The 26,720-nt window shown below is 37.9% G+C and overlaps 1 protein-coding gene across 2 annotated transcripts; it reads left to right on the top strand.

Moving 5' to 3' along the window:
* The first annotated feature begins 1,871 nt into the window (after positions 1–1,871).
* Positions 1,872–25,328, top strand: slc22a18 (solute carrier family 22 member 18). 2 transcript variants are annotated; one of them, XM_053617415.1, is made up of 10 exons: positions 1,872–2,469; positions 6,442–6,539; positions 6,632–6,777; positions 6,887–7,019; positions 15,771–15,880; positions 17,202–17,300; positions 21,730–21,830; positions 21,956–22,057; positions 24,659–24,779; positions 24,892–25,328. In XM_053617415.1, exons 1-10 carry the CDS (start codon positions 2,365–2,367, stop codon positions 25,077–25,079), a joined length of 1,203 nt encoding a protein of 400 aa, XP_053473390.1. In that variant the 5' UTR covers positions 1,872–2,364; the 3' UTR covers positions 25,080–25,328. The 2 variants fall into 2 exon arrangements, with proteins under 2 accessions (XP_053473390.1, XP_053473392.1); XM_053617417.1 differs by having other exon boundaries at positions 2,383–2,469; positions 6,438–6,539.
* Positions 25,329–26,720: the final 1,392 nt, after the last annotated feature.

The following is a 26,720-nucleotide window of genomic DNA, read 5'->3' as shown; positions in this document are numbered from 1 at the left end:
AAAGTTTGGGACCAACCACACAAAAGGCTCGATCATCCTTTGTCTTAGTACGACAACAGGGGACAGAAAAGAAGTTGATTACATGATCTCAATGCTCTAATAGGAGAGTAAAGGTGAAGAAGGTCAATGATGTACTGTGGAGCAGAACCAGAAGGAGCTTTGTATACATAAAATTGGAATCGTTTAAAAAAAAAAAAAAACTGGCCTGAAAGCCAGTGAAGAAATACTATAGTAGGGGAAATATGATCCCTCTTTTTGGTCCCCGTTAAAAATCAAGCTGATGCATTTCGCACAAGCTGCAGATGAGATAAGGCAGATTGAGGAAGGCCAACATACAAAGAATTACAGCAGTCCAACCATGATGTAACAAGAGCATGAATCACGGTTTCTAGGTCTTTTATAGAGGGAAACTGTTTTAATTTTGCAATAGATCTTAAATGAAAGAAGCTTTCCTTAATAGCAGCACTGATTTGTTTATCAAAGTGGAAGTTTGAGTGAAAAATAACTTCAACATTTTTTACATCGAGAGAGGATCTAACTGGGGCTCAAGAGCAGAAGAAACAGTAGGGCAGCCCAAAATAATGACTTCAGTTTTTACTTTCATTTAACTGCAGACGATTGTTAGCCATCCAACATTTAATGTCCTCAAGACATTTAAAAAGGGACCCAAAGGACTGACATCATTTGAGCTAACTGGCAAATATAATTGGGTATCATCAGCATAGCAGTGAAAGGAAATATATTTCTGACAAATAGAACCCAGGGGAAGCATATACAGGGACAACAACAGAGGACCCAATATGGGGCCCCAAGGAACACCACACAATAAGGGGTCTGATGAAGAGACATTCCCTATGTTTACTGTGAAAAGTCCAATATTTCTGATAAGACACAAACCACTGCAAAGTCAGACCTCTGATACCAACCAAAGAACACTGTGGTCGATAGTGTCAAAGGCAGCGCTAAGATCCAATAAGACCAACACAGCACAAGTGCTAGAGTCAAGTGACATTAAAACATCATTAGTAACCTTTAACAGCGCTGATTCAGTGCTGCGTAGAGATCTCAAGCCTGACTGGAACTTGTCTAAAATATATTAAAAATTCAAATGAGAATAATAAAAAACTGTCAAACAAAAAAACTATATTTTAGAAGACAGAATTTTATTATGAAATGGATTATATTTTAATACGCTTAAAAATAAAACCCATAAATTAATGTTATTGTGTTATTATTTATTTTTATTTTATTTTATTCTGAGCACGTTGGTCCTCCATAATGGTTGAAGGTTGCTTCTCACTTCTGCAACGTTGTGAGTGAGACCTTGGCGGATGACGTAGGTGTACACATCACGCCCCCGTCCCTCGGGTCACGCCTCGCTTCTACGTCAAACACCATAAAATGAGAAACTCAAAAGAGAAAAAGTAGTGAATGATTTTTTCTTAATTCCTTGTTCTTGTGTGCAATATTTAAATATCATTGCAACTGCCTGAAACATATTTGATTCTATACACGGACATTTCCTTTTAGGAAGTGAATTTCTGCTTCGGCAGTGACGGGATCCGGATCTTTTTAGTGAGTCGGATCATTTGGCTCAGTTCTTAAATAAGACTTTCCAAACGTCTCATTTACATTTTTTTCTATATTATGACCAGTGATTGTTTTTATTTTCATAACTACGGCTGAATTTGTTAATTAATCTTACTCTACCTTTATAAAATAAAGTAACATTACTTTGCATTGCATTATATAACATTTATTTCACTAACTAATAAATTAGCAAGGAACTAGAAGTGTGCTTAATTATGAAGATTTATTTGCATTTGAGAGTCAAGCACGCCTCACCATTTAAAGAAAAAGAGAGAGAGAGAGAGAGAGAGAGAGAGAGAGAGAAAGAACCCGGTACTATGCGACGTTCACCAAAAAGAACCGACTCCTTCGGAAACGACTCATCTCTGTAGTCCAGCGTTGACATTCATGGAGGCAAAATCTTTACGTTGTGTTCTTGTTTTCTTTCGTTTTTAATAAACATAGCAATTAAACATAAGTTGCTGGCGATATTTAAGCCCGTTTTATAGTTTTGTCTCCCGACTGCAGACGTGTTTTTTGTTTTAAGTGGTGATTCGGGCAAAGTTCAGTGTTCTGCCGTGTGTATGGTCCAGGTCGTGTACTCCCGGAGTTATATCATTCTGGAGATCTATCACTTTTGTTACTTTGCGTGTTGCTATCAGGTTCCTGAAGTAGAAGAGACTAACAGATTAGACTGATTTGTCTTGGTTTCATTTTGGACCGATAACGTGTGAAAGAAGCGGAATCGGAGGAGACTGAGACAACAGTAATACTTTTAATTTACGAGAAATAGTCATGGATCCACCTCCAGCTGCAAAAGTGAAGAAAGTGTTACATGTTACATACCTGATCGTTACTTTGGACGTAACGTGGCTGTTCCTTCAGTTTTCAATAACACCGGTAGGTCTCAATTAATTTGAACACTAATAGCCTAATGAAATAATCTGCAGAGAAATAAATAAATGCTGTTATTGTCCACAGTAAATCTCGCTTATTTCTGTGTAAATTTGTGTTTTAGCTTTGCTCAGCTCTGAAAGTGTAATTGTGTTATATGAATTCGATGTTATAGTTGTGGTTTAATATTTATTAATTATATTAATATGAATATTAATTGCTTAATTAATTTTATTTTTCAATATTAACCTAGCAATATTAATTAAACCACAATCTTAAATATTAATTAAACCACAACATTTTTAGCAACAGGTTCTATGACCCTTAGCCACGCCCATTTAACTACAGGTGGGATCCACAGTATTTTTAACTCACAGACCTACAGGTATGTGGGTAATATTGCACCATTTACTCCCTGCGGTTCTAAAGACTGGATAAATGCTGTATTATTGGCTTGTGTGCTATGCATTTATCAAGTTAGCATCGACGCCACATTGCGGTGGTAGGCTGTATATTAGACCACAAAGCATTACATTTAGGCTAACAAGTAGGTATTTTAAGTTTAGTAATTTATGTTGTTGATTTCGATTGTCAGTGATACATTTATATGCATCTAGACTCTACAGTTGTTGACATCATGCACTTTGACACAAGGTCGTTACAAATAAACAGTAAGTTATTCACAAATAGGCCTAAAAACGAGATAAACAAATAAAAAAAATTAGATGCAATAATAAATATGTAATTCACAAATTTCGGTTCACAATATGGGTCAAACCCACCACCTCACTCGCCCTGTTATTTATTTGTGGAATATGCTGCATTTGTTTATGGATGAGGGGTTCTCCCTGTGCTGCAGGGGTTTCGTCAAGGTACTCCGTTTTCCCCAACTCCCCAAGTCCGAAGACATATGCTACATCCAAATATCCCTACTATTCTAATACATTAGGCAAAAAGCAGTACACCAAAGGCATAGCATGTTCAAATTCTCAATATTCATAAAACAGTAGGCGATAAATACCTGGATGACCTACTGCTTCCACCGAGATTCTGCAGTATGGAACCAGGACATTGTGGATGCTGCGCTATCCCATAAGGCAACGGAACTGGCACGGAAGAGCTGTCAGAATCAAAAATGGCAAATTGGCTCTTTTGAAGTTGACAATGCCAGCATGGCGGCTGTGGTACGTCCGGATTGTATTCATGCTTACCACTTACCATGGTGCTTGAAAGTTTGTGAACTCTTTAGAATTAAACATTATTTATTTATTTATTTATTTATTTCATCAGTCCAGAAAACACTCTCCCTCAGCATTCTGGCGTGACCACGTGATCTTTAGCAAACTGCAGAAGGGCAGCAATGTTCTTTTTGGAGAGCAGTGACTTTCTCCTTGCAGCCCTACCATGCACACCATTGTTGTTCAGTGTTCTCCTGATGGTGGACTGATGAACATTAACATTAGCCAATGTGAGAGAGGCCTTTAATTGCTTAAAAATTACGTTGGGTAACATGCTAACTTTTGGAGGGATCTTTGTTGGTCTCTACTCCTGGGGAGGTAACAATGGTCTTAAATTTCCTCCATTTGTACACAGTCTGTCTGACTGTGGATTGGTGGAGTCCAAACTCTTTAGAGATGGTTTTGTGACCTTTTCCAGCCTGATGAGCATCAACAGCTCTTTTTCTGAAGTCCTCAGAAATCTCATTTGTTTGTGCCATGATGCACTTCCACAAACACGTGTAGTGAAGATCAGACTCTGATAGATCCCTGTTCTTTAAATAAAACAGGACGCTCACTCACTCACACCTGATCATCATCATCCCATTGATAGAAAACCCAGACTTTAATTTCACCTTCAAATTAACTGCTAATCTTAGACGTTCACATATTTTTAGCACTCACGGATATGTAATATTGCATCATTTTCTTCAATAAATAAGTGACGAAGTATAATATTTTCATCTCATTTATTTAATTGGGTTCTCTTTGTCTACTTTTAGGACTTGTGTGAAAATCCGATGATGTTTTAGGTCATATTGATGCAGTTATTTAGAAAATTCTAACGCGTTCACAAACTTTCAAGCACCACTGTATACTGAGCAGTAAGTCCTAGACAGCTGAAACTTTGAAGGAAGGAAGTACCCCAGAGTACTACAGTGTCGCAAATCGGTCAGATTGGTCAGATGGTGGCGCTATTGTGAGCATGTTTTTTTTTAAAAAATGGCCATAACTTTTGAACCATTTGTCAAAGACTAAAGCATTTTAAATCTATTGAATGCTTGGGATGAGGTGAAAAATAACCCCAGCATATCTCCAATTCTATTTCTGCCTGTAGAAATATTCCGCCATTTTGTATTTTTCATAAAACCTATTTTTGCGAACTAGTCCTAGGTTTTTCGTCCGATTGGGACCAAACCAGTGCCATACGATTCTATGGAGTGTCAATATCAAAGCTATCAAAAAAATGCGAAAAGATTAGAAAATGCGAAAAGACAGGAAGTAGGCATGGCCACTTTTTGCCACATGGTTGTTCTATAATACCAAAAAAACATGAAATTGGCTGTAACTATGAAACCGTTAATCCTATTGTCTTCAAAATTTGCATACATGTCTTTGTCTCAGCTGTCATCATTGCTTATATGGACATTCTCATATGTTGAAAAACATGGGCGCCAACTGCCAATCAAATTTCAGCAGCTATTACACAAAGTTAACAATGACCAATCAAAACGCAACTTGTTGGACCTATATGACTCTTGGTCAAAGAAGATTGTGCAATGTTGTAAAAAATCGCCCACTAGGTGGTGATATCACGATTTTTGTAGGTGTTAACGGTTGTATATAATGCAGTGTTATGAACAAACACAACTAATATATAATATATATATCAAATGATAGGTCTACTCGTTCTAAACATATTTGTCCCAAGAACTATTGGTGTCTGTCAAACCATTCAGTAAATATTTCGGATAATGTTAAAAACCTTTTGTGAACTAGTCCTAGGTTTGTTGCTCAATATCAAAAACAAGTGTTACAATATTCTCTGCAGTGTATTCCTGAAATAATTATCAAAAAAACTTAGCCACAGTAGTTACATTGTAATACTCTTAAATGGAATGAAATATTTTCACCAAACTTAGTATACTTATGTACGGGCTCAATCTGAGTTCACGTGACAAAAATGGTAGAGTCCGGCCACTTGGTGGCGCTATAATAGTAAAGAAAACAAACTGGCTCGATAAATGCTGTGTAAATGATCCGGTCTTTCAGAGATACACACATTCTTTGTATCTTGTGTTAGAGCTCCTGATTGTGAACAACTTCACCTCTAAACCACTGCTGTCAATCAAATCGTTCGTTAAATATTTGAGTTTATTTTTTTAAAATCCAGTTTTGAGAACTAGTCATAGGTTTTTTGAGCAACTGAAATAAAAATATTGCATCACTATTCATTGGATGCCTTAGATCAATAATTATCAAAAAAGCTGAACCTTTGATTCATGCATGGGTTCAATCTAAGGACAGATATAGAAAATTACTGAGTGTGACCAGTATATGGCACTATAACAGGACAAAACATGAAATTGGCACTAAATGTGGAACCACTGGTCCAATAGTCTTGATAAATAAATATTGCAAGAATTGTGCTTGTCCAAGGTCCAGTCAGCGTAAATGAGGACATTGTGAATCTTCAAAAACATGGCTGCCATTGGTGAATGTTCAGCAGCTATTAAACAAGCTTAATGAAGGCCGATATTTCTTAAAATTTTCTTGGTTTTTATTTTATTTAGGTGCTTATAGGACTGCACGATATTAAGTAATATCTTTTAACGTCGTTTAAGGGTACTAAATGGCTTGAACCCCGATAATTGCTGCTTGCAGCTATATTTTGTAATTGTCATTATCATTGTCATTTAATATTGTTTTTAGTAAATTTTGTGGCTTCTTTTCTTAACCGTTTTTTTTTTGTATAAGGAAGTATTTGGCAAGAAGGCTGGGATTTGACACACTCTGGTTTGGATACCTACAGACAACTGTAGGAGTGATGCAGCTCCTCGGGGGCCCTGTGTTTGGAAGGTGAGGTGCATCAGTGTGTTTCTGAGTTTAAAAATGTTAAGGTTAAATATTAGTCAAGTATTGATACTTTGCTAATGTGTGTTTTTTCTAAGGTTTGCAGATATTTTTGGAGCACGTGCTGCTCTCTCCCTGTCCTGCTTAGCATCAGTCATTTATTTTTTGCTGCTAGCAGCAGCAGACAGTGCATTGTTACTTTTTCTGCACAAACTTCCTGCTGTGTTCATGCATGCCTTGCCAGGTCAGACCTACATACAGTTCATCATACATAAACCACCTGCTGCCTTTTATCACTCTGGATCTGTCTAACCCAGTGAAACAGTTATGTGTCTTTGTGTGTTTCTGCCCAGGATCACAGATGGTTGTCACAGACCTGTCTGAGAACAACAAGCGAGCAGATGCCCTCGCAAAGCTTGGTCTCTGTTTTGGTATTGGCATGATTACAGGGTCGTCATTGGGAGGCACCCTGAGCACACGCTTTGGGTAAGTTTGTGTACATTATATATACAAAACTATAATAAGTACACATATAAACCTGAACACATGTAGCCCATCCATGTCAAGGTTCAATGTTTTGTGCATGCTGAGATGCTTTTCTGCTCACCACGGTTGTAAAGAGTGATTATATGAGTTACGATATTCTTCCTGTCAGCTCAAATCAATCTGGCCGTTTTCCTCTGACTTATCTCATCAACAAGGCATTTCCACCCATAGAACCGTCACTCATTCAGTGTTTTTTGTTTTGCGCACCATTCTGTGTAAACTCTAGAGACTGTTGTGTGTGAAATTCCCAGGAGATCAGCAGTTTCTGAAATACTCAAACCAGCCCATCTGGCACCAACAACCATGCCACGGTTAAACTCACAGCGATCACACTTTTTCTTCATTCTGATGTTTGATGTGGACATTACCTGAAACTCTTGACTTGTAGCTGCATGATTTTTTTTTTTGCATTGTACTGCTGCCACATGATTGGCTGATTAGATAACTGCACAAATGTGCAGGTATACAGTTGTTCCTAATAAAAAGAATGGTGAGCGTATATTTCCTATAGTTAAGCCCAGATGTTCAGTCTCACTTTGAGTTAATCTTGTTTGTGTGCATCGTGGGGAGTTGTGTTGGCCGGCTGAAGAGGAGCAGTAATTGATGTCTTGACGCTCCGATGTGATTTGCGAGATGATGAATGATGCGTCCTAGTGGAATTCTTGTGAATCTGTTTGTCCTAAGGAAAAAAATCAAAGTTGAGCTCTTGATTTTAAATGTACAGAAGGCTCCGGTCACTTTGTGTTACTCTCAATCACTTTGGTGGTTGTTGGGATTGACTTGCAAGTGAATATAAAGTAATGAGAAAGGAAAGAAGAATGCGTTTTGGTTGAGTGAAATCTAGTCCTGCTGCATATAGGGCCCAACTGCACACAAAGATTATAGACTTTTCCACCAAGTTGGTTCTGCAGAGGGTGTCTCTTGTTCATTCATTAGTGGGTTGGACAAACTGTCCCTTCGGGACTTTTATTCCATGGGGTCTCAGATGGAGTCACCGTCCCCCTTCTTCCCATAATATGCAGGAAGTCATGGCACCTACTAGTTGTTAGTGGCAGCTTAGGTACCTACATCCTCCTCTGGAGTATGGTGTTGGTTTAGTCCTCTGGAGCACAAAGGTTACCTATGCAGCCCATGATTGTGAATTGTGTGTAATTAATACCCATTTAGAGTGTCCACAGTCCATCAGGGTCTACATCCAAGATGACCTGTTCAACCATGGTTGGTTGATGAACAATAGAGTCTCTGGGAGAATGTAGGCATCTGGATCAGTGTTTGTCAACTGGTGGATTGTGACCCAAAAATTGGTCATGGGACCTTTATGATTGGGTCATGCTGTTGGAAAGAAAAAATATGTTGCTAAAACATAACAAAATGGAAAGCTGTGGGGAAAAAATAAAAAGGAACACTCCTCATATTGTTATTACAGCACATCTCAAAAAATGATCAAAAACATGTGCACTGGTCAGGAGCAGAGTTGGGTGTAACACGTTACTGTAATCTAATTAGTTTTCTGAAAACGCAGAAATGTAACGCATTACATTTTAAATTGATGTAATTTGATTACAGTTACTGATGTCAATAAAATTACGTCACTTGTGTTACAAATTTATTGTTAAGAAAACAATATTAATTAAAATGCATTTTAAAATGAATCACGTTTTGTCCCAAAGATATTTTCTTTATCCCTGAATAATTCTCCACTTGGAGTACTGCTACCACTATAACTGAATACTCAGTCATAGCATGTTATGTTCACATTTATACCATTTTAAATTATATTGTTACTCCTTGGCACTTATCTTTTGCACTACCTGTTATATCAGACACTTCCACACTAACACTGTGTTCTGTTCGGTGCTACACTGTCACTTACTGTGTCTATTGTCCTGTTTTAGTTGTACTGTACTGTCCTGTGTCGTTAGCACATGTCTGCACACGTGTGCTTTATGTAGAATGTTTGCAGATCTCATTTAGTTCTGTGTCTCATGTAGTTAGTGTGTTGTTTTATGTAGCACCATGTTCCTAGAAGAACGTGCTTTCGTTTCACTGTGTACTGTACCAGCTGTATATGGTTGAAATGACAATAAAACTACTTGAACTTGAACTTGAAATGCACTTATTACCGGCAGGAGGTATGTTTTTCCTCTCAAGGATTTTGGCACTGGTCCAATCCAGTCTACTTGGAGGTTGGACCATGGAAATGTGATCACTCTCTGTAGTGGGGATCTGTTTAAGAGCTGTGATGGTTAGATCTGAGAACAGACTAAGCAACTCTTCACATATTCATGGATGTCTTGGACCATGAAAGGCCAGTGGGCTATGTCTCTGAGGGTTTTACAGGTGGCTTTTGCACTTCGATGACACCACATGGGTCATTATGGGCATCACCCACCTCATCATTGCCATTTTTGTCTGGCCCTGGTGTTTGTGAGTGACCTTTGACCTTCCTTCAATAGATTCTCATCTCATAGTAACTGACAAGCTTGTCACAAGCCAAGAAGATCTCTGCATTCTTAAAATCCCTTCCTCTGGCATTCTTCATGTGATTCTCCTTCCACAATGGCAGAATGTATACAAAGCTGTGCCAAGCATAGTTGGAGTCAGAGCAGATGACTCTTTAATGCTGGCTCCAGCAGCCTGTTGTAAAACAGTAAGCACACCAGCATCTTCTGCATATTGGCTAATCTTTGGACTGAGCTTATACTGTTGTGGGTCTTGGATGGATCTACATTGCCACATTATGCCTACTCCAGTTTGTACTGGGCCCTCATGGTGGAAGGAGCATCCATCTACATAGACAGGGAGGTCATGGCAGATATTATCATCATAGAAATTATGGTTTGAAGGCAAGGATTGGATAGTAATGACTCTAGTTCTGAGTATATTTCACTTTCACATCATACCCTTGTAATGAAGGCCACAATGTGACTGTTGGTGACTCGACCTTCCCTGAGTCATTGGCTATTTAGGAAGGTGACAGGTTGGTGGGAGGTTTCAATGATAATTTTCTGCCCTCCAATGCAACTCAAAAGTGTTCCACGGCTCATATGGTAGCAAGCAATGCCTTCTCACAGTCAGAGACTTTTAGTTCAATGCTACTCAATGGCTTGCTTGTGTATGCCACCACTCACTTGTCTTGGTCATACTTCTGAGAAAGTGCAGAGCTGAGGCAATGCTGTGAGAAGCTAGCCTTCAGACAGAACTCCTTATCCTTGTCAGAATAGGTGAAGCAGGGAGCCATGTACAGGTGTTGCTTCAGCTCATTAAAAGCACTTTATTGTGTAACCTCCCACACAAAGTCTTTGTCCTTTTTGAGTTACTCATTTAGTGTCCTTTCTTTGTGTTCAACATCGTTCTCTGAACTTATCCAAATGGCTTTGATTCCAGCAATAGTATTGTGAAGTCAAGTGGGTTTTTGTCATTCCTCTATATAGCTTGTATACATTATAACGATATGTCGTTTCTTCATATGCAACACAGAACAGTACGCAAGACTATATAAAATGCACTACACAACCGTATGAGTTGAGTGCAGGACAGAACATTAGATACACAGGACAATATATATGCAGTTCAATAAATACACAAGGCAATAAATACACAGGACATGGACTGTAAACTATTTTGTAGCGAAGCAGCAATATTGGCAGCAAAATAAATTCCATAATAAAAAGTGACTGATGCAGCTTTATAAAGTGGAGGTGTGCAATGTTTTTGAGTCATACTGAGTTAGGTGTTTGACTAGCCCTGCTGAGGGTTAGGAGGCAGCAGGGTGTTGAGTAATCTGACTGCCTCAGCTAAGCAACTGTTGCTGAGTCTGCTGGTGGTGGCATGGATCCTTCTGTACCTTCTGCCAGATGGCAGGAGGATGAAGAGTCCATGAGAGGAGTGAAAGGGGTCGTCCGCAATACTGGTGGCTTTGCGGATGCAGCTGTTGTTGTATGAGGTGTTGATGGTAGGTAGAGAGACTCTCAGAATCCGGATCTTGTGGTCAGAGGCTGTGCAGTTCCTGTACCACACAGTGAGACAGCTTGTCAGGACACTCTATAAAAGTCCCTCTGTTGAAGGTGTTGATGATGGAAAGGGGAGTTCGGCTATCTTCAGACTTCGTAGGAAGTGGAGGCTCTGCTGGGCCCACTTGGCTAGACAGGTGGTGTTGAGAGTCCAGGAGATATCCTTCGTTATGTGCACACCACGAAACTTGCAGCTTTTGACTCTCTTCACAGTTTTTTAGTTGATGTGCAGTAGGGCTGGGCGATATGGCCAAAATGTATATCACGATATATTTCTTAATTTCGGTCGATACGATATAACTCCGATATCGATATGAACAATATAAATCCTCAGAAAACCTGCCAAGGACTCCCACAACGGATGTCTGTACCTTCAAACTTCTGTAAAATGAATTTGCCAAGTCTATGAAACCTCCTCCTATAAAACTATATAATAATTTAGAAAAAAAAAACGGCACAAATAAATTAATGTTCACCTTTTATTTGGATTTAACCTTCATACAAACAAGAAATGTGAAATCACCATCAAATAAACATAAAACTCTCACCTTGTCAATATTTAATATCTTTAACTTTAAACTACAACATAGGCTGATTATTTTATTCTTATAGATTGAAGTAAAAGTGCATCAGCCAGGATAAAAAAAAAATATGAAAAATGCTCAGAGTTGCTGTAGAAAACAGAAAAAGTGTGAGCAATAACAAGAACACATGTTTCTGGGGCAGGGACATTGTTGGGGGTTGATGACACCCTATGACAGGCTCTAGAGGTTTCTGGCAAGAAATACAAGCTGGTCTACATTATCTGGCTACAAAGATGCCCTTTTACATGTGACAATGTTGCCACCTGTACTAAAAACCCTCTCAGAGCTTGTGGCTTGAATACACAAGTAATGTTTTGCCAGTTGTCCTACTCTGGGGAAGTTCTTATGAGAGACTTTCCACCAATCTAGAGGATTTGAGTCATTGTCAGCATCTGGAGACAGAAGGTAGTTGCTGAGCTCCCTCTCAACTGCCTGCTGTACACTCAAGCCTTCTGTGTTGGTAGTGGTGGACCTGTTTGAAAAAAAGCTAGCCAGAGACCACTTTGTTTTCTTGGTTGGTGTCACTGCTGCAGAAGCATCTCCCATGGCTTCTTCTCTGGACTCCTCTTCCCTTACCACAACAGCTCTCTCTCCCTTCAGCATCTCCAACACAGCTTTCTCTTTGATGTATTCTCTCTTCTCCTGAGTGTATTGAATCTTGAATCTTGGGTCAACGAGGCATGCCATGTCAAGTAGATCATCCATGGCTGGGTCATCATACTTTTCATTCAGGTATCCCATCACTGTTGTCTTTATGGTCCTGGTGAGGTCTGTGTCATCCTCTGCTTCCTTCAAGATGGAGGTGTTGAAGAGATGCATCACTGGTTTTAGGAATGACACACTGACATAGGACTCACCGGACAAGGCATCCGTGAATTCGAGGAGCGGGCTTAGAGCTGCATCTATAGACTCTAAAACATCCACATCTTGCCAAGTAGGAACCAGCGACCTGGTCTTCTTGTCTTTTGAGAGGACCTCTGTGATGGCCCTTTTCTGCTCCAGAACCCGCTCCACCATTTGTTGACGGGAGCCCCATCTTGTTGGGGTTTCACTGATGAGCTTGTGCTTTGGCAAGTGATACTCCTCCTGAGCAGCTGCAAGGTCCACAACACATAGCAAGCATACAATTCTGTGAATATAAGCATACTATAATATATGCATGCAACAACCACATAGCAAGCATACAATTCTGTGAATATAAGCATACCATAAACAAATATAAAGAATATTAAAAATAGCTATCAAAAACATACAAGCACTGATAAGCTACATTTAGGTTAGGCCTATTTTGTGTTAAGCATATCGCCTATTTGTTACTGCAATGATTGTAGTAATATATCCTCATACCATAAGCAAAATAACTTAACACATTACTCAAATGTATATTAACTGTGTATAACTTACCAATAGCAGAGTTCAGTTGGTGCCCGAAGCATTGTAGCCTTGTCCATCTGTTCAACTCAGCGGCTTTGATGATATTAGTCCCGCTATCTGTGGTGATGCAGACCTGGTGGTCACGTTGGAGCTTAGCCTAACACTGCCGAGCACTGGCTGCATGCCTGTGGTGTACGTCATCACACACGTAGCCAATTGTGTTCTGCTTGGCTTGAATACAACGAACTGACGCCTTTGCCATGAACGTCAGTCAGTGACTAATGTTTTAATGTATGTCGAAATATCGGAAATGTGTTTAAAAACCATATCACCGTTATTGAAAAAAATTATATTGCGATATATATTGATATTGAATTATTGTTCATGCCTAATGTGCAGTGGTGAGTGGTCTACTCGGGTCCTCCTGAAGTCAACAATCATCTCTTTGAACTTCACAAACAGTGAGCAGTAGCTTCAAACCACAACAGCATTCCTGCACCATTTGTTATTTGTGTAAACATATAGACCACCGCCACGAGTCTTACCAGACAGTGCTGCTATCCTCTCGGCGCAATGTGCTATTAGCCTGGCTAGCTGAATGACTGCATGAGGAGTGGTGTCGTTGAGTCATGTTTTCATAAAAACAAAAACACAGCAGTCCCTGACTTTACACTGGGTAGTTAGCTGTAGTCTGAGTAAGTCCAGTTTATTGTTGATAGAGCGAACTTTGAAAAGGAGAATGGATTATAGTAGGCCTGTCACGATAACTAATTTTGTTGGATGATGTATTGTCCCAGAAATAATTGCGATAAATGATATTATTGTCATTTTAATACCATTTTATGCCACAAATACACCAATTTCCTTTTCTGCCAAAAATATCCTTTAAATTTAGTCAATATTTAGTCATCATATTTATTCATTTTAGTAAATTTTATTCTGACTAAAATGGCATAAAATATTAGTTAATGGCATTGATGAGAATATGCAAAAATTAAACCAAATTTTCACACATTTTATATACTAACTTGAACAGGTATCAACAAAAAAGTGAAAACTGCTCTTCACCTTATCTCCTGAAATAATATTACAATGCGTAAAAAAATTGTGAATTCTTTATGCATTAGTTATTCGTTGTCTGTGTTTTAGTGTGTTGTTACTGAAAGAGTTGCAGAGTAAGTTTTAAGTTGACAAAACCAAACAAATCCAATCCAGGTTAATTAAGGTTAACAGGTTTCATGACATTGGTTATCAACTTTCTCAGTCAACCCAGGTTTTAACTCTGAATCGAGGTTTACTCAGCATGCGTTTGCATCAAACAACAGATAGCGTTCAACATGGAAAAAAGCAGGTGTGCATACTTCCGATTGAGGAGCAAAAAATTATTATACGAAAATATAAGGAATATAAATCTACACTAACCATGAAAAGCAACATCATTGCAGCTGTCAGAGCTCTGGAAAATTACTGCTTGTGTAATGCTTAAGTTTACTTTTATAGGCTCACAATGAGATTGAAAACATAACTCCAATATATTTATTATAATTTCATTTAATATGAATGTAAATGATTTTAATTACACAATAATAAAATAAATATTAATTTGTGACAATATAATAGGACAGGAATAACATCACCGCATGAAAATATGTACTACTTGCAAAGAACTGCAAAGCGTCTGGGTTACGCATGTAACCCTGTTCCCTGAGAAGGGAACAAGACGCTGCGTGAGCTTAACACTGTGGCAATGCCTCTGTGCGTGACCGGTATCTGAAGTCTGTGTAAAGTGACGCCAATTTATTGGCTTGCCGTGGTCATGTGACAAAGGGAACGCAACAGCTTAACGCTGTGCGAACGAGTATACCCACTCTGTCATACTGAGGATATGGTCTGTCCAAAAATGGTCCGTGTCTGAGGGTCACTGCAAGATGCTCGACCAAACTGTATTACTGAATGAATGTGTGTGGCGTAGACCACTCTGCTGCAGCACATGCATCCTGTAAGGATACCCCTTAAGATAAAGCTTTTGAGGAGGCAGACCAGCAGCTGCTCAGACTTATGCCATTGGCCATAGCGATGGACGTAAGTACAAAGAGCACAGTAGGTGCAATTTTTCATGTAAGGCACAGAGGAGGGCAGAAAGTCTTCAACACTACCATCTGGGAAGCAGATGTAGGCACTTAGGAAAAAAATCTGGCCTAGGATATAGGAAGGTCTTGGCTAATCCAGGGGCAAAGTCAAGGCAGGAAGGGGCAACAGAGAGAGCAGGCCAAATCATGATAATACCACCAGCATGTTTCACAGATGGCATAAGGTTCTTATTCTAGAATGCAGTGTTTTCCTCTCTCCAAACATAACACTTCTCATTTAAACCAAGAGTTCTATTTTGGTCTCATCCATCCACTAAACATTTTTCCAATAGCCTTCTGGCTTGTCCACATGATCTTTAAAAAAAAAAAAAAAAAAAAAACAGCCCAGGATTCAGCTCTTCTGATAATGTAATCATGTATTGTTCACATTCTTCAGCCTGTTCTTCAGATATATTCTTATATTTTATGAGGTTAATAAGACAAAAATTTTAATCTGAGAGAATGTATGCATACCAGTCTGGGTGTGTATATTTAAGTAGTTTGTGTGCTACTGTGTGTCCTACTGGGTGAGATGATGAAGGCCTCTCCTTTGGAATTATGGACAGTAATGTTTGTGTGTGTGTTTTGCAGGGAGAAGTTTGCAGCATATGTGGCTTCTGGAGGAAGTGTTATCAATCTACTGCTGGTGCTGAAATTCATTCCTAAACACACAAAAAGACACAACACAAAGAACAACAACAGTAATATACAAATTATTTAATATTACAGTGACTTTTAGTTTGGTGGTGTTTCTTAACACAAGTATATCCATGCTGAGTGTATTTAATATAGAAGCAATATGTGGTGTTTTCATATGGCTTTAACACATATGACCGACCATATTTGGGCATGCTCAGGCAAATAGGTGGGCCTGCACTGACTTAATGGATCACCAGAGCAAACCATGTTATGTTTTAGCCTACATTTCCTAAGCTCTAAGCCATCTGGTCTACTATACTTTGATGGAATATGGAGCTACAAATACAGTGCCCTTTCCATACACTAGAACTTAACACTAATTCTGTTTAGCTACTGAGCAGTTTCCATGTGCCTTTCTTAGTAATTCTTCTGCACACAGCAGGTGTCGCAGAATGTAAAAATGCTTAAAAACAGTGTATATTTATGTAAAAGCAACCATGTAATTACAAGTGAGAAAACATTAAATATTTAAATGCACTACTTTGATCAAGTAAATTCTTTTGATTGAATTTTGGCATTGGTAAGTGTTGCTGTTCTTAGAAAATAGTCTTATGGCACTTATGCCACATGTCACACATACAGTATGCGAATTATGTTTTGGAAAACATTTATACACACACAGGAAGTATGTTTATATATGAATTGGGTATGTATGTATGAGTCAGGGGCGTAACCTGGCCTGGGCATTCGGGGATATACCTCCACTTGGGGTAGTTCGTCACTATGTAACTGAACGTCAGTAAAAGAAGACAACGGTGTTGTAATTTTGTATCTTCAGTAAACACTGTTGTATTTTTACAGGAAAATACTTGGAAATACCTGTGTCTTATTGGTTTGCAGGTCTCAATTCTTAATGCTAGCTCACAGTCAGTTAATGTGAGGGGGAAAATGTACTGTATATGCTGATTTTTTTTACCAGTAAAAAATATACTATATTATGGGCAGAGCATAAGGACAGCTAACATACTTTGCATGGCACTGTAGCAAGTTTAAAAAAAATGATAGTTGTGCCTCCACCTGGCTAGCGACACCAAACTAGCCTAGAGTTAGATAGCTGAAAAAATTTTAAGTTTTATTTTATTGGTCTGGTAGTCCTGCAAACAGTGATAATCCCACAGGCAGGTTTTATGATAAATGCAACTTTTTGTCCATTTTTCACATTTTTTAAGCAATTAGTCCTCATATGCAAGAGAAAAAATGCATGGAAACAGTCTATTTCGAAGTGTGTTTTTAAAAGTTTTTTGATGGAGTAGAATCTGGGCTTAGCCCCGGATAATTAACAGTCCAGTTAATACCCCGTTTTTTGTTCCTAACCACATACAGCTGGCTCTGTATTTAATTTTGGGGAGATTGTCAGGCTGATGAAGTTTCCAGGTGTTGCACAGACTTTCACTGTGAAGATCATCTCAGGACTGCCATCTGGTGAGCAACATTTTTAATGCATTACATTTCTTTAATTGTGTATTTCTTAAATTCTGCTTAACTAGTAAAAATAAAACTCATAAAAAATTAATCAATTGTCCACAGGTCTCCCAAAAGTGTGGTACTAGGGTAGGAAGCCCTATAATTGTGCACCATTTACATACTTCCAAGTCCCATATTTTATTAGTACATCTAAACTGAGGTATTTCAATGTCATGGTATTCATTGTACCTGACTATAACTTAATCAATAACATTCATGAAGTTATAAAGTAAGATTTTACATACAGTGGTGCTAGAATGTGCTTGAAAGTGTGACCCTTTAGAATTTTCTATATTTTGACATAAATATGACCTAAAACATTATCTGATTTTCACACAAGTCCTGAAAGTAAACAAAAAGAACCCAATTAAACAAAAGGGACAAATATGTTGTACTTGGTCATTTATTTATTGGGAAAATTATCCAATATTACATATCTGTGAGTTGCAAATGTGTGTAAATCTCTAGGATTAGCAGTTAACTTGAAGGTGAAATTAAAGTCAGGTGTTTTCAATAAATGGGATGACAATCAGGTGTGAATGAGCACCCTGTTTTATTTAAAGAAGAGATCTATCAAAGTCTGATTTTCACAACACGTTTTGTGTGAAGTGTATCATGGCATGAAAAAATGAGATTTCTGAGGACCTCCGAGAAATGAAAACTGTGAAACAACTCAGAGTTGTTCATACTCATCAGGCTGGAAATTGTTTAAAAAAAACATCTCTAAAGAGCTTGGACTCTACCAATCCACAGTCAGACAGATTGTGTATGTGGAAATTCAAGACCATTGTTCCCCTCTCCAGAATTGGTCGACCAACAAAGATCAGTCCAAGAGCAGACATGTAAAAGACTGCAAGGTTACAAAGGAACTCTGGGTAACTTCTAAGCAACTAAAGACCTCTCTCACATTGGCTAATGTTAATTTTGTTGAGAACATTGAACAACAATGGTGTGCATGGCAGGGATGCAAGGAGAAAGCCACTGCTCTCCAAAAAGAACATTGTTGTCCTACTGCAGTTTGCTACAGATCACATGGACAGGCCAGAAGTATAATGGGAAAAATGTTTTGTGGACCAATAAGACCAAAATAGAACTTTTTGGTTTAAATGAGAATCGTTATGTTTGGAGAAAGGAAAACACTGCATTCCAACATAAGAACCTTAGCCCATCTGTGAAACATGGTGGTGGTAGTATTATGGTTTGGCCTGGTTTGGTTCATCTAGGCCAGGACAGCTTGCCATCATTGATGGAACAATGAATTCTGAATTATACTAGCAAATTCTAAAGGAAAATATCAGGACATCTGTCTGTGAACTGAATCACAAGAGAAAGTGGGCCATGCAGGAAGACAACGGATCCTAAGCACACAAGTGGTTATATCAAAGAACAGTTAAAGAAGAATAAAGTTAATGTTTTGGAACGGCCGAGTCAATGTTCTGACCTTAATCCAATAGAAATGTTGTGGTAGAACCTGAAGCAAGCAGTTCATGTGAGGAAGCCCACCAACATCCCAGAGTTAAAGCTGTTCTGTACTGAGAAACGGGCTAAATTCCTCCAAGCTGATCTGCGGGACTGAATTTGGTTACAACATTTGTTATTTTTAAATGTGCTTTATAAATAAACTTTGTAACAACTCGCCTCGTAGAGGCACTGGTTACAAATACGATCCGGGCTCTAACAACGTATATGAAAAAACGTACAAAAAAACCACCAATAACTTTTACCAAGATTGTTGTTTATTATACAAAAAACAAACCTATAATTATATACAAATAACCTACACTCACAGTCTCTCTTGTAGTGCAAAAAGAAATATATAATTTAAGATCAAAGTCTTATGGATCGTCCTCACCCGTTCCTCCAAGTATGTATCGCTGCAGCCTGGAGACCTCCAAGTGGGAGATACTTACGCCACAAGTAGGTGGGATTTCACAAATGGGCGGAATTTAGGCGAAAATCCAGAACTGATGGCAAGTATGCGGAAATCCCCAATCGCGCCAAGGTGTGCACTGCATATACAATGACATTACTCATTAACACAGTTGGATTGCATGCATGACAAACTTCCGCGTAAATGCCCTGGAGCTCGCCTCATCTTCTCTTACCAGTGTAACCTGGTGGACTCACACCAAGCACATTATAAAACATATAAAAATGTCAGTTAACAAATAAAATACACATCCTTTTGTTGATTCTGCATTATCTGGGAATTCAATGTGCCAATATTTAAAATTTAAAAACTGCAAGTTTACCCGTTTAACTCCAGCAAGCTGCCATATTGCCTCTGGAAAAAAAAAACCCAGACAGCTTAGTTTACATGACAGACACTACAGTAACCAATCAAAGTCCTCTGGAGGTTTGTACAGCCCACTTGGAACTGAAGTCCCACCTGTTTGGAGCTGACCCTCCCATTTCGTGCTGTCTCCGACCTCCGTTTATACCTATCTCCACGAGCACAGAGCCAAACACAATATGGAAATGGCAACAAGACAGAACTAATAACGAACAAGTGCCATCAATATCTTAATTAATTAAGATAATTACACACACAGGTAATAAAAACAGACACAATAGTTGGCAGTGCTACAACTTGAACTTGTTCAACAGTTACCAGAAACATTTAGTTGCAGTTATTGCTGCACAAGGAGGTCACACCACATACTGAAAGCAAAGGTTCACATACTTTTGCTACTCACAGATATGTAATATTGTATCATTATTCACAATAAATAAATGCCCAAGTTTAATGTTTTTGTCTCATTTGTTCATTTGGTTTTCTTTATCTACTTTTATGATTTGTGTGAAAATATGGTGTTTTTTAGGTCATATTTATATAGAAATATATAAAATTCTAAAAGCAAACTTTTTAAACTTTGAAGTGGATCTTTTTGCAGTTTTTTTTTATTTACACTGTCTCAAAGTTATATAATGCACTGAAACAGACAAAATGTTCACTGTATTTTCAAAGCCCTGAATAAAATCAAACCCTGCACTCTTACTTGCATTCAGGATCAAACCCAGGTCATTAGCGTTGTGAGAGCTACATTTCCTGCTGCACTATTCTATCGCTCATGTTAATCAGGTTCATTTAATGCTATAGTTATTTCTTCCCATCAGTGCCAACGTATTTTTAACATATTGAATCAATACTACATGAACTGATCACATTCGCACTACATAATTCAATCTAGTAATTAAAAACCTATTTAAATTCAATTTAGTATAAGCAGTTAAATCATGTTTGAATAAGAAACTTAATATTTTATATTAACTATATATAATATGTTCACTTAAATCTGACTGACCACACATTCCGTTTTTCCTTTTCAGTGTAGTAAGACGTCTGACTGCAAAGAGCAACAGATACATGAAGTGTTATAAGCTATTATACTTAAAATTACAAAGTAGTGCAGATGTTTAAAAAGGATGCATCAAATATAAATTTTATTTTATCTATGGCTGAAGTGTAATTAACCTAGAATTCAATAGTGAGTTTGTGCTCAAATACAGCACATTAGTCCCATCATGCATCACTCAATCTTGTACTAAATCAAGCAAATTTCTCTCTTAAAAAAAAAAATCAGGCCAGTTATTTTTAAACTAATTTCTGTGTTTGTAGCAAATCATGTGATTAACTAGAATATTTTTTTTAAATATTAGACAACCATAAATTCTTAAGTGTGTTACAAAATAGTTTACATCATATACACTCTGAGCACTTTATTTGGAACACTATATTAATACTGGGAAAGGATTCATCATACCAGGCCATGTTTTTGTCCAGTTTTGGTGAGCCTGTGCCCACTGCAGCCTCAGCTTTCTGTTCTTGACTGACAGAAGTGGATCCAGATGTGGTTTTCTGCTGTTGTAGCTCATCTGCCTCAAGGTTCGATGTGTTGTGCATTCTGAGATGCTTTTCTGCTCACCACAATTGTACAGAGTGGTTATCTGAGTTACTGTAGCCTTTCTGTCAGCTTGAACCTGTCTGACTATTCACCACTGACCTCTCTAATCAACAAAGCATTTCCCAGCAGAACTGCCGCTCACTGGATGTTTTTTTCTTTGTTGCACCATTCTAGAGTAAACTTTACAGACTGTTTGTGTGTGAAAATTTCAGGATATTAGCAGTTATAGAATTACTCAAACCAGCCTGTCTGGCAACAACAATCATGCCATGGTCAAAATCACGTTTTCCCCCATTCTAATGGTTGCTGTGAACATTACTCGAAGCTGCTGTCCCGAAGCTGCATGATTTTATGCATTGCACTGCTGCCAAATGGTTGGCTGATTTAGATAATTGCATGAATGGGTAGGTATACAGATGTTCCTAATAAAGTGCTCAGTGAGTGTATTATCAAAATATAACAATTTGGTCGTTATTTTTCAGGTGTTTTTCAGGTTATGTTCTCCATCATTGTCATGAACTTTTTCCAGCTGCAGGCAGAGCAAAATGGGTACCTGATGGCATACCTTGGTGTGTTGCAAATGGTACATACACACATCCATTTATTCACACTTTATGCTAATGTTGCTAAGTTAATTATTTTGACTCTTCAGCACCTTAAATATAATGTTTGTATGCATATACATTTGCACGCTACTTTGTGTTGTAGGTTATTCAGGGTGCTGTTATTGGCCGTCTCACCACAAGATATTCAGAGAACGCATTACTACTGTTTTCAATAGGCCTGAACAGCTTGGTGGGGCTTGCACAGGTACACACTACATCTCCCAAGGTTATGGACTAGTGCAGACAGATTATATGGTTGACTCCAAATTATTGTCAACCTTCTTGTAAATGAGTCAAAATTAATATATAAAATGAATAACATGATATTTTGAGCTTAATTATATAGGGTAATAACAGTACTGGAAGCATCTTCCAATAATGTATAACAGGGTTGAGAACACTTGTAGATGGATCGTGGACCACAACTTGCAGAACATTTATTTGCAGAACTTTTTATTCTTAGGTTCTTAGATGGAGACTGGAAATGGCTATTGCAAAACATCGATTTTGTGTTTCAGCAACCATTGTTGAGTATGTTGATTGGGTGGTTATGTAGTTGAAAGGTCAACTTATGATATCTTAACTTCTTGGCAGTGGCTTTCGATGATTGATTTAGCAACATTTATGATCCCATCATTTCTTCACAAAAGCCCTTGAATCACCATTCAGCAAGTGAACAATCTGTTTTCTATTGAAAGTCATTGAAAACAAAGGAAACATTCATCAGAGATGGATCAACCTGAGTCCCTAACTCAGGTTAGGGACTCAGTTTTCAGTTGAGTTGTATGTTGACTGACAGGTGACAGTCAACTCAACGCAGACTTTTGTGAAATTTCTGCCTTGATAAATATGAACAGAAAAGTAAGAATTTAGGACTGCCAACATACAGACAGTAAATAAATAAAAATGATTTTTTTCTGACCTTAAGTATGCTGCTTTATGCTGCTGGTGAATATCGGTTCTTCCATTAAACAGGAGTAAGGATTTTGCCTGTATAATATCACAATACAATGACGTCTACATTTTTTTCTTTCTTTTTTTCTTTTTAAACATTTTTTTGTAAATACACTATATATCCCAAAGTATGTGGACACCTGACCATTACACCCATATGTGAGCCCAAACAGTTGCCACAAAGTTAGAAGCACATAATTGTCTACAGGGTGTCCTAAAAGTCTCTATACATAGGGGACTATGTATGCCAGCACCATGTCGGTTGTGCTTTAGTCAGTGGATGTTTATGGATGTCCATTTCAGTATGTTCTTCTTTTGTAAAAGGCATCCTTAAATGCAGCAAATATATATATATATATATATATGTATATAAATGAAGTATGAAAAATTTTGGAAGACATTTTGCTAAAAAGTGTTAATTTCCCCTATGTATGGAGACTTTGGGGACACCCTGTAGAATCATTAAGATTGCCCATCACTAGAACTAAACGCCCAAATTGTTTCATCTTGACAGTGCCCCTGTGCACAAAGCAAGGTACATAAAGACATGGCTTGCCAAAGATAAAGTGGAAGAACTCCAGTGGCCTGACCTCAACCTCACTGAACACCTTTGGGATGAACTGGAACATCAATTGTGCACCAGGCCTTCTCACTTGTGATCAGTGCCCGACCTCACTAATGCTGTTGTGGCTAAATGTGAAAAACTTATAGCAGCAAGTGAGGGGGACCAGCTCCAAGTTAATGCGCATAGTTTTGGAATGGACAGATGAGTGTGATGGTCAGGTGTAGCACACACACTTTTGACCATATATCTTATCAAATTTTTGTGACTTCAAATTTGAGACTTAAATTCAGTTCAGTTTTATTTGTGCTTGTAAACTTGTCATAAAGCAGAAATCTGGACATAGATTTACAGTAGGGTGACCAAATGTGGGACAAGTAGTAAGTTTGTGTGGGACAATGTGGGACATATTTCTGACACCCAAAGGCCTACCATTTTGATGTCTATCTAAATGAATAAGAAACATGTACAGTTCAAAATCAACACAAAAATGGTCTACACAAAATCAAGGTCCTGCCATGGCTATCCCAGTCCCCTGACTTAAACCCCATAGAAAACCTGTGGGGTGAATTGAAGAGGAGAGTCCACCAGCATGGACCTCGATATTTGAAGGATCTGGAGAGATTCTGTATGGAGGAACGGTCTCAGATCCCTCGCCATGTATTCTCCAACCTCATCAGGCATTATAGGAGAAGACTCAGAGCTGTTATCTTGGCAAAGGGTGGTAGCACAAAGTACTGACTAAAAGGGTGCCAGTAATTGTTGCACACCTATATTTAACAAAGATATTTTTTGATAAACCTGTGTTTTGTTTGCAATTGTTTGATATCCATGAGAGCAGAGTAGTTTTGTGAATTTTTTTTTAACAAAAGATCAAAAGGTTAAACAATAAAGACAAATTTTCAAAGCCTTCTTTGCTCATATTTACCAAGGGTGCCATTATTAATGGAGAACACTGTAAATATTTACTAAAAAACATGAAGTGGAGATGCACTTATGCTTTCTGAGTAAACTCTTAATGTTTGACTTAATTAGAAACTCAAATTGACTCAAAAACCAATATGGTACTGCCTTAGTAACAAGCCACTCACAAATACTGTAAAACAAGAATATAATAGCCTTTAATTCTGATGTTGCAGAAAAAAGTCCCAGATCAGAGTAAAGGCTTAAAACAATTTAGACTAAACAACGACCTGATCCCACTAGCTAACTCTGATTTATATCTATTTTTTTGTGTGTTGTTATTATTATTATTGTGCCTTATTGTCTTATTTTTGTTTACTTTTTCAGGCCCTAACCACTAATATGTTACAGTTCTGCTTTGTTGTTATTCCAATGATGCTGTCACTCAGCATCTTCAATGTCATCACAGACAGTATGCTAACAAAGAGTGTCCCAGCTTCTGACTCAGGTAACAGACACGCACCAAACATGCAGAAATGTTATATACTTATTAATAGTCATTTGCACAAGCCAAGACTTTAAACCACAGCTGATTTTAATGATATATTGTATATTTATAGGGACCATGCTAGGTTTGTGTGCATCTGTGCTGTCTCTGGTGCGCACAATTGGGCCAACTATTGGAGGTTTCCTTTATGAGACATTTGGTGTGGCATCATTTGGATACATTCAGTTTGTTGTCAGTGCTACAACCTTTACCCTGCTGTTCATGTCAAGCACAAGGAGGAACACAGCCCACTACAGATGAACCCTGGCTGTAGTTAAGTACGTGTGCAAATTTCCTTTGCACTTCAAATGTATCTGATGTTTATTACTGTTGATGTTAAAACTGTTGGTTTGTCTACCATGTAATTGCAGTTCATTAGGACATCGTTTTTAGCTCCAATTTAAAGTTTTATTATATTGTTTATGAAAATTATGTGACAATGGAAAGAATACATTTTTGTAAATAATAAGCATGAATAAATAAAACAAAATAAATTAAACAAATCTGGTACTGCTATGGATTGTGATATTTTTTACTGACCATTAGGGGAATAATTGTTTAATATGCTATTTATAAATACATTTTCCTTATTAGTGATTGGGCATAGGTTGCTGAACTGGATGTTATAAGCATATAATGATTGTTGGTATTGTCTATATGATTATTACTATAATTAGTGCAGGGACTGTTAATAATATATTTTAAAGGATATATATTGACAAAGGAAACATTTGCTACATTGTAGAAAATGTTGTTTCACCTAAATTCATTGCTTCTAAATCCTAGTTCACACTGCCCTGACCGACGGCAACAATCACCAACTTTTAAAGTTGGCTGTTGGATTTAGCATATTGGGAAACACAACTGTCATGTTCACACTGCCCCACCAGACACCAACAAACTTTTTTTTACAGACAGTCAAACTGGTTTAAAAATGGATTTTACCAGAATCAAAATTTTACTATTACTAGTGTCTTTACATGTGATTCTTTGCCTGAAAAGATGAAGCGTGAAATGAAAGAGGTTGTGAGTGAAGCCTTGGTTGTTGTGATGTGAGAGACAGGGCACATACTTAAATTTTTAAGGCATATTTTTTCAGGGCATAATTTGGGTACTGATCACGGCAGGCCTATAAATAGGCATGATGTTACACAAGCTTCAGATACCGGTCACACGTGAGGGTGCTTACCACAGCGTTGAGCTCACGCAACGTCTCGTTCCCTTCTCAGGGAACAGGGTAACCCAGATGTTTTCAAGAAAAAAAAAAACACAGACAGGGCATAATTTGGGCACTCTGCGTATTTTATTGCTTTTCATATAGAATGTGCGTAAATGATAAACGCTGCGTTAGCCTGCATTTTATCTAACTGTCAGTGCAGACCAGTGTTGCCAACTTAGCAACGTTTCGGACAAAACATAGCAACTTTACAAATATCACCAGTTCTGTCCTGCAAGCGTGAGGTCTTGCTTTCCCGTTGCGCACTCACCTCTCTCTGTGTCTGCTCTGTTCAGTGAGAGGCTGAGAGCTGAAGATTTAACAACGTTATGGATAACAAGACACGCCCTTCTTCCCAATTTACATAATGCGTATGCAAATGATTTTAAAATGCAAGACGAATGGAATGCAACATGTTTTACATCAGTACACGTTATTACAACCTAATTCTCTTGTTCAAAGTAGTTATAGTGTTCAGAAACATTTTTAATAATTCATGTTCCATACCTGTCCGTTATATAGTTTTATAAAAGTCATACAAGTTATTTAAAAAATCATAATGAAAAGTTGTGAAAAGTAATTTTTTTAAAAAGACAAAAGCAAAAAATCTATCTATCAAAACATTTTATAGAATAGGTTATATATAGATAGATTTTATATAGAATAGATAATCATTATACCTGATC

The sequence above is a fragment of the Ictalurus furcatus genome, chromosome 27 (assembly GCF_023375685.1).
Source record: "Ictalurus furcatus strain D&B chromosome 27, Billie_1.0, whole genome shotgun sequence".
Classification (NCBI taxonomy): Eukaryota; Metazoa; Chordata; class Actinopteri; order Siluriformes; family Ictaluridae; genus Ictalurus; species Ictalurus furcatus.
Note: the sequence above shows the minus strand (reverse complement) of the source record. Positions and strands in the feature narration are given on the sequence as shown.

Excerpts from the sequence above, each read along its gene's own strand:
- slc22a18 (XM_053617415.1), top strand. The coding sequence starts at position 2,365 with ATGGATCCACCTCCAGCTGCAAAAGTGAAGAAAGTGTTACATGTTACA. Across the intron at positions 2,470-6,441 it reads TTCAGTTTTCAATAACACCG|TATTTGGCAAGAAGGCTGGG; the intron begins GTAGGTCTCAAT and ends TGTATAAGGAAG. Across the intron at positions 22,058-24,658 it reads GCTTGGTGGGGCTTGCACAG|GCCCTAACCACTAATATGTT; the intron begins GTACACACTACA and ends TTACTTTTTCAG.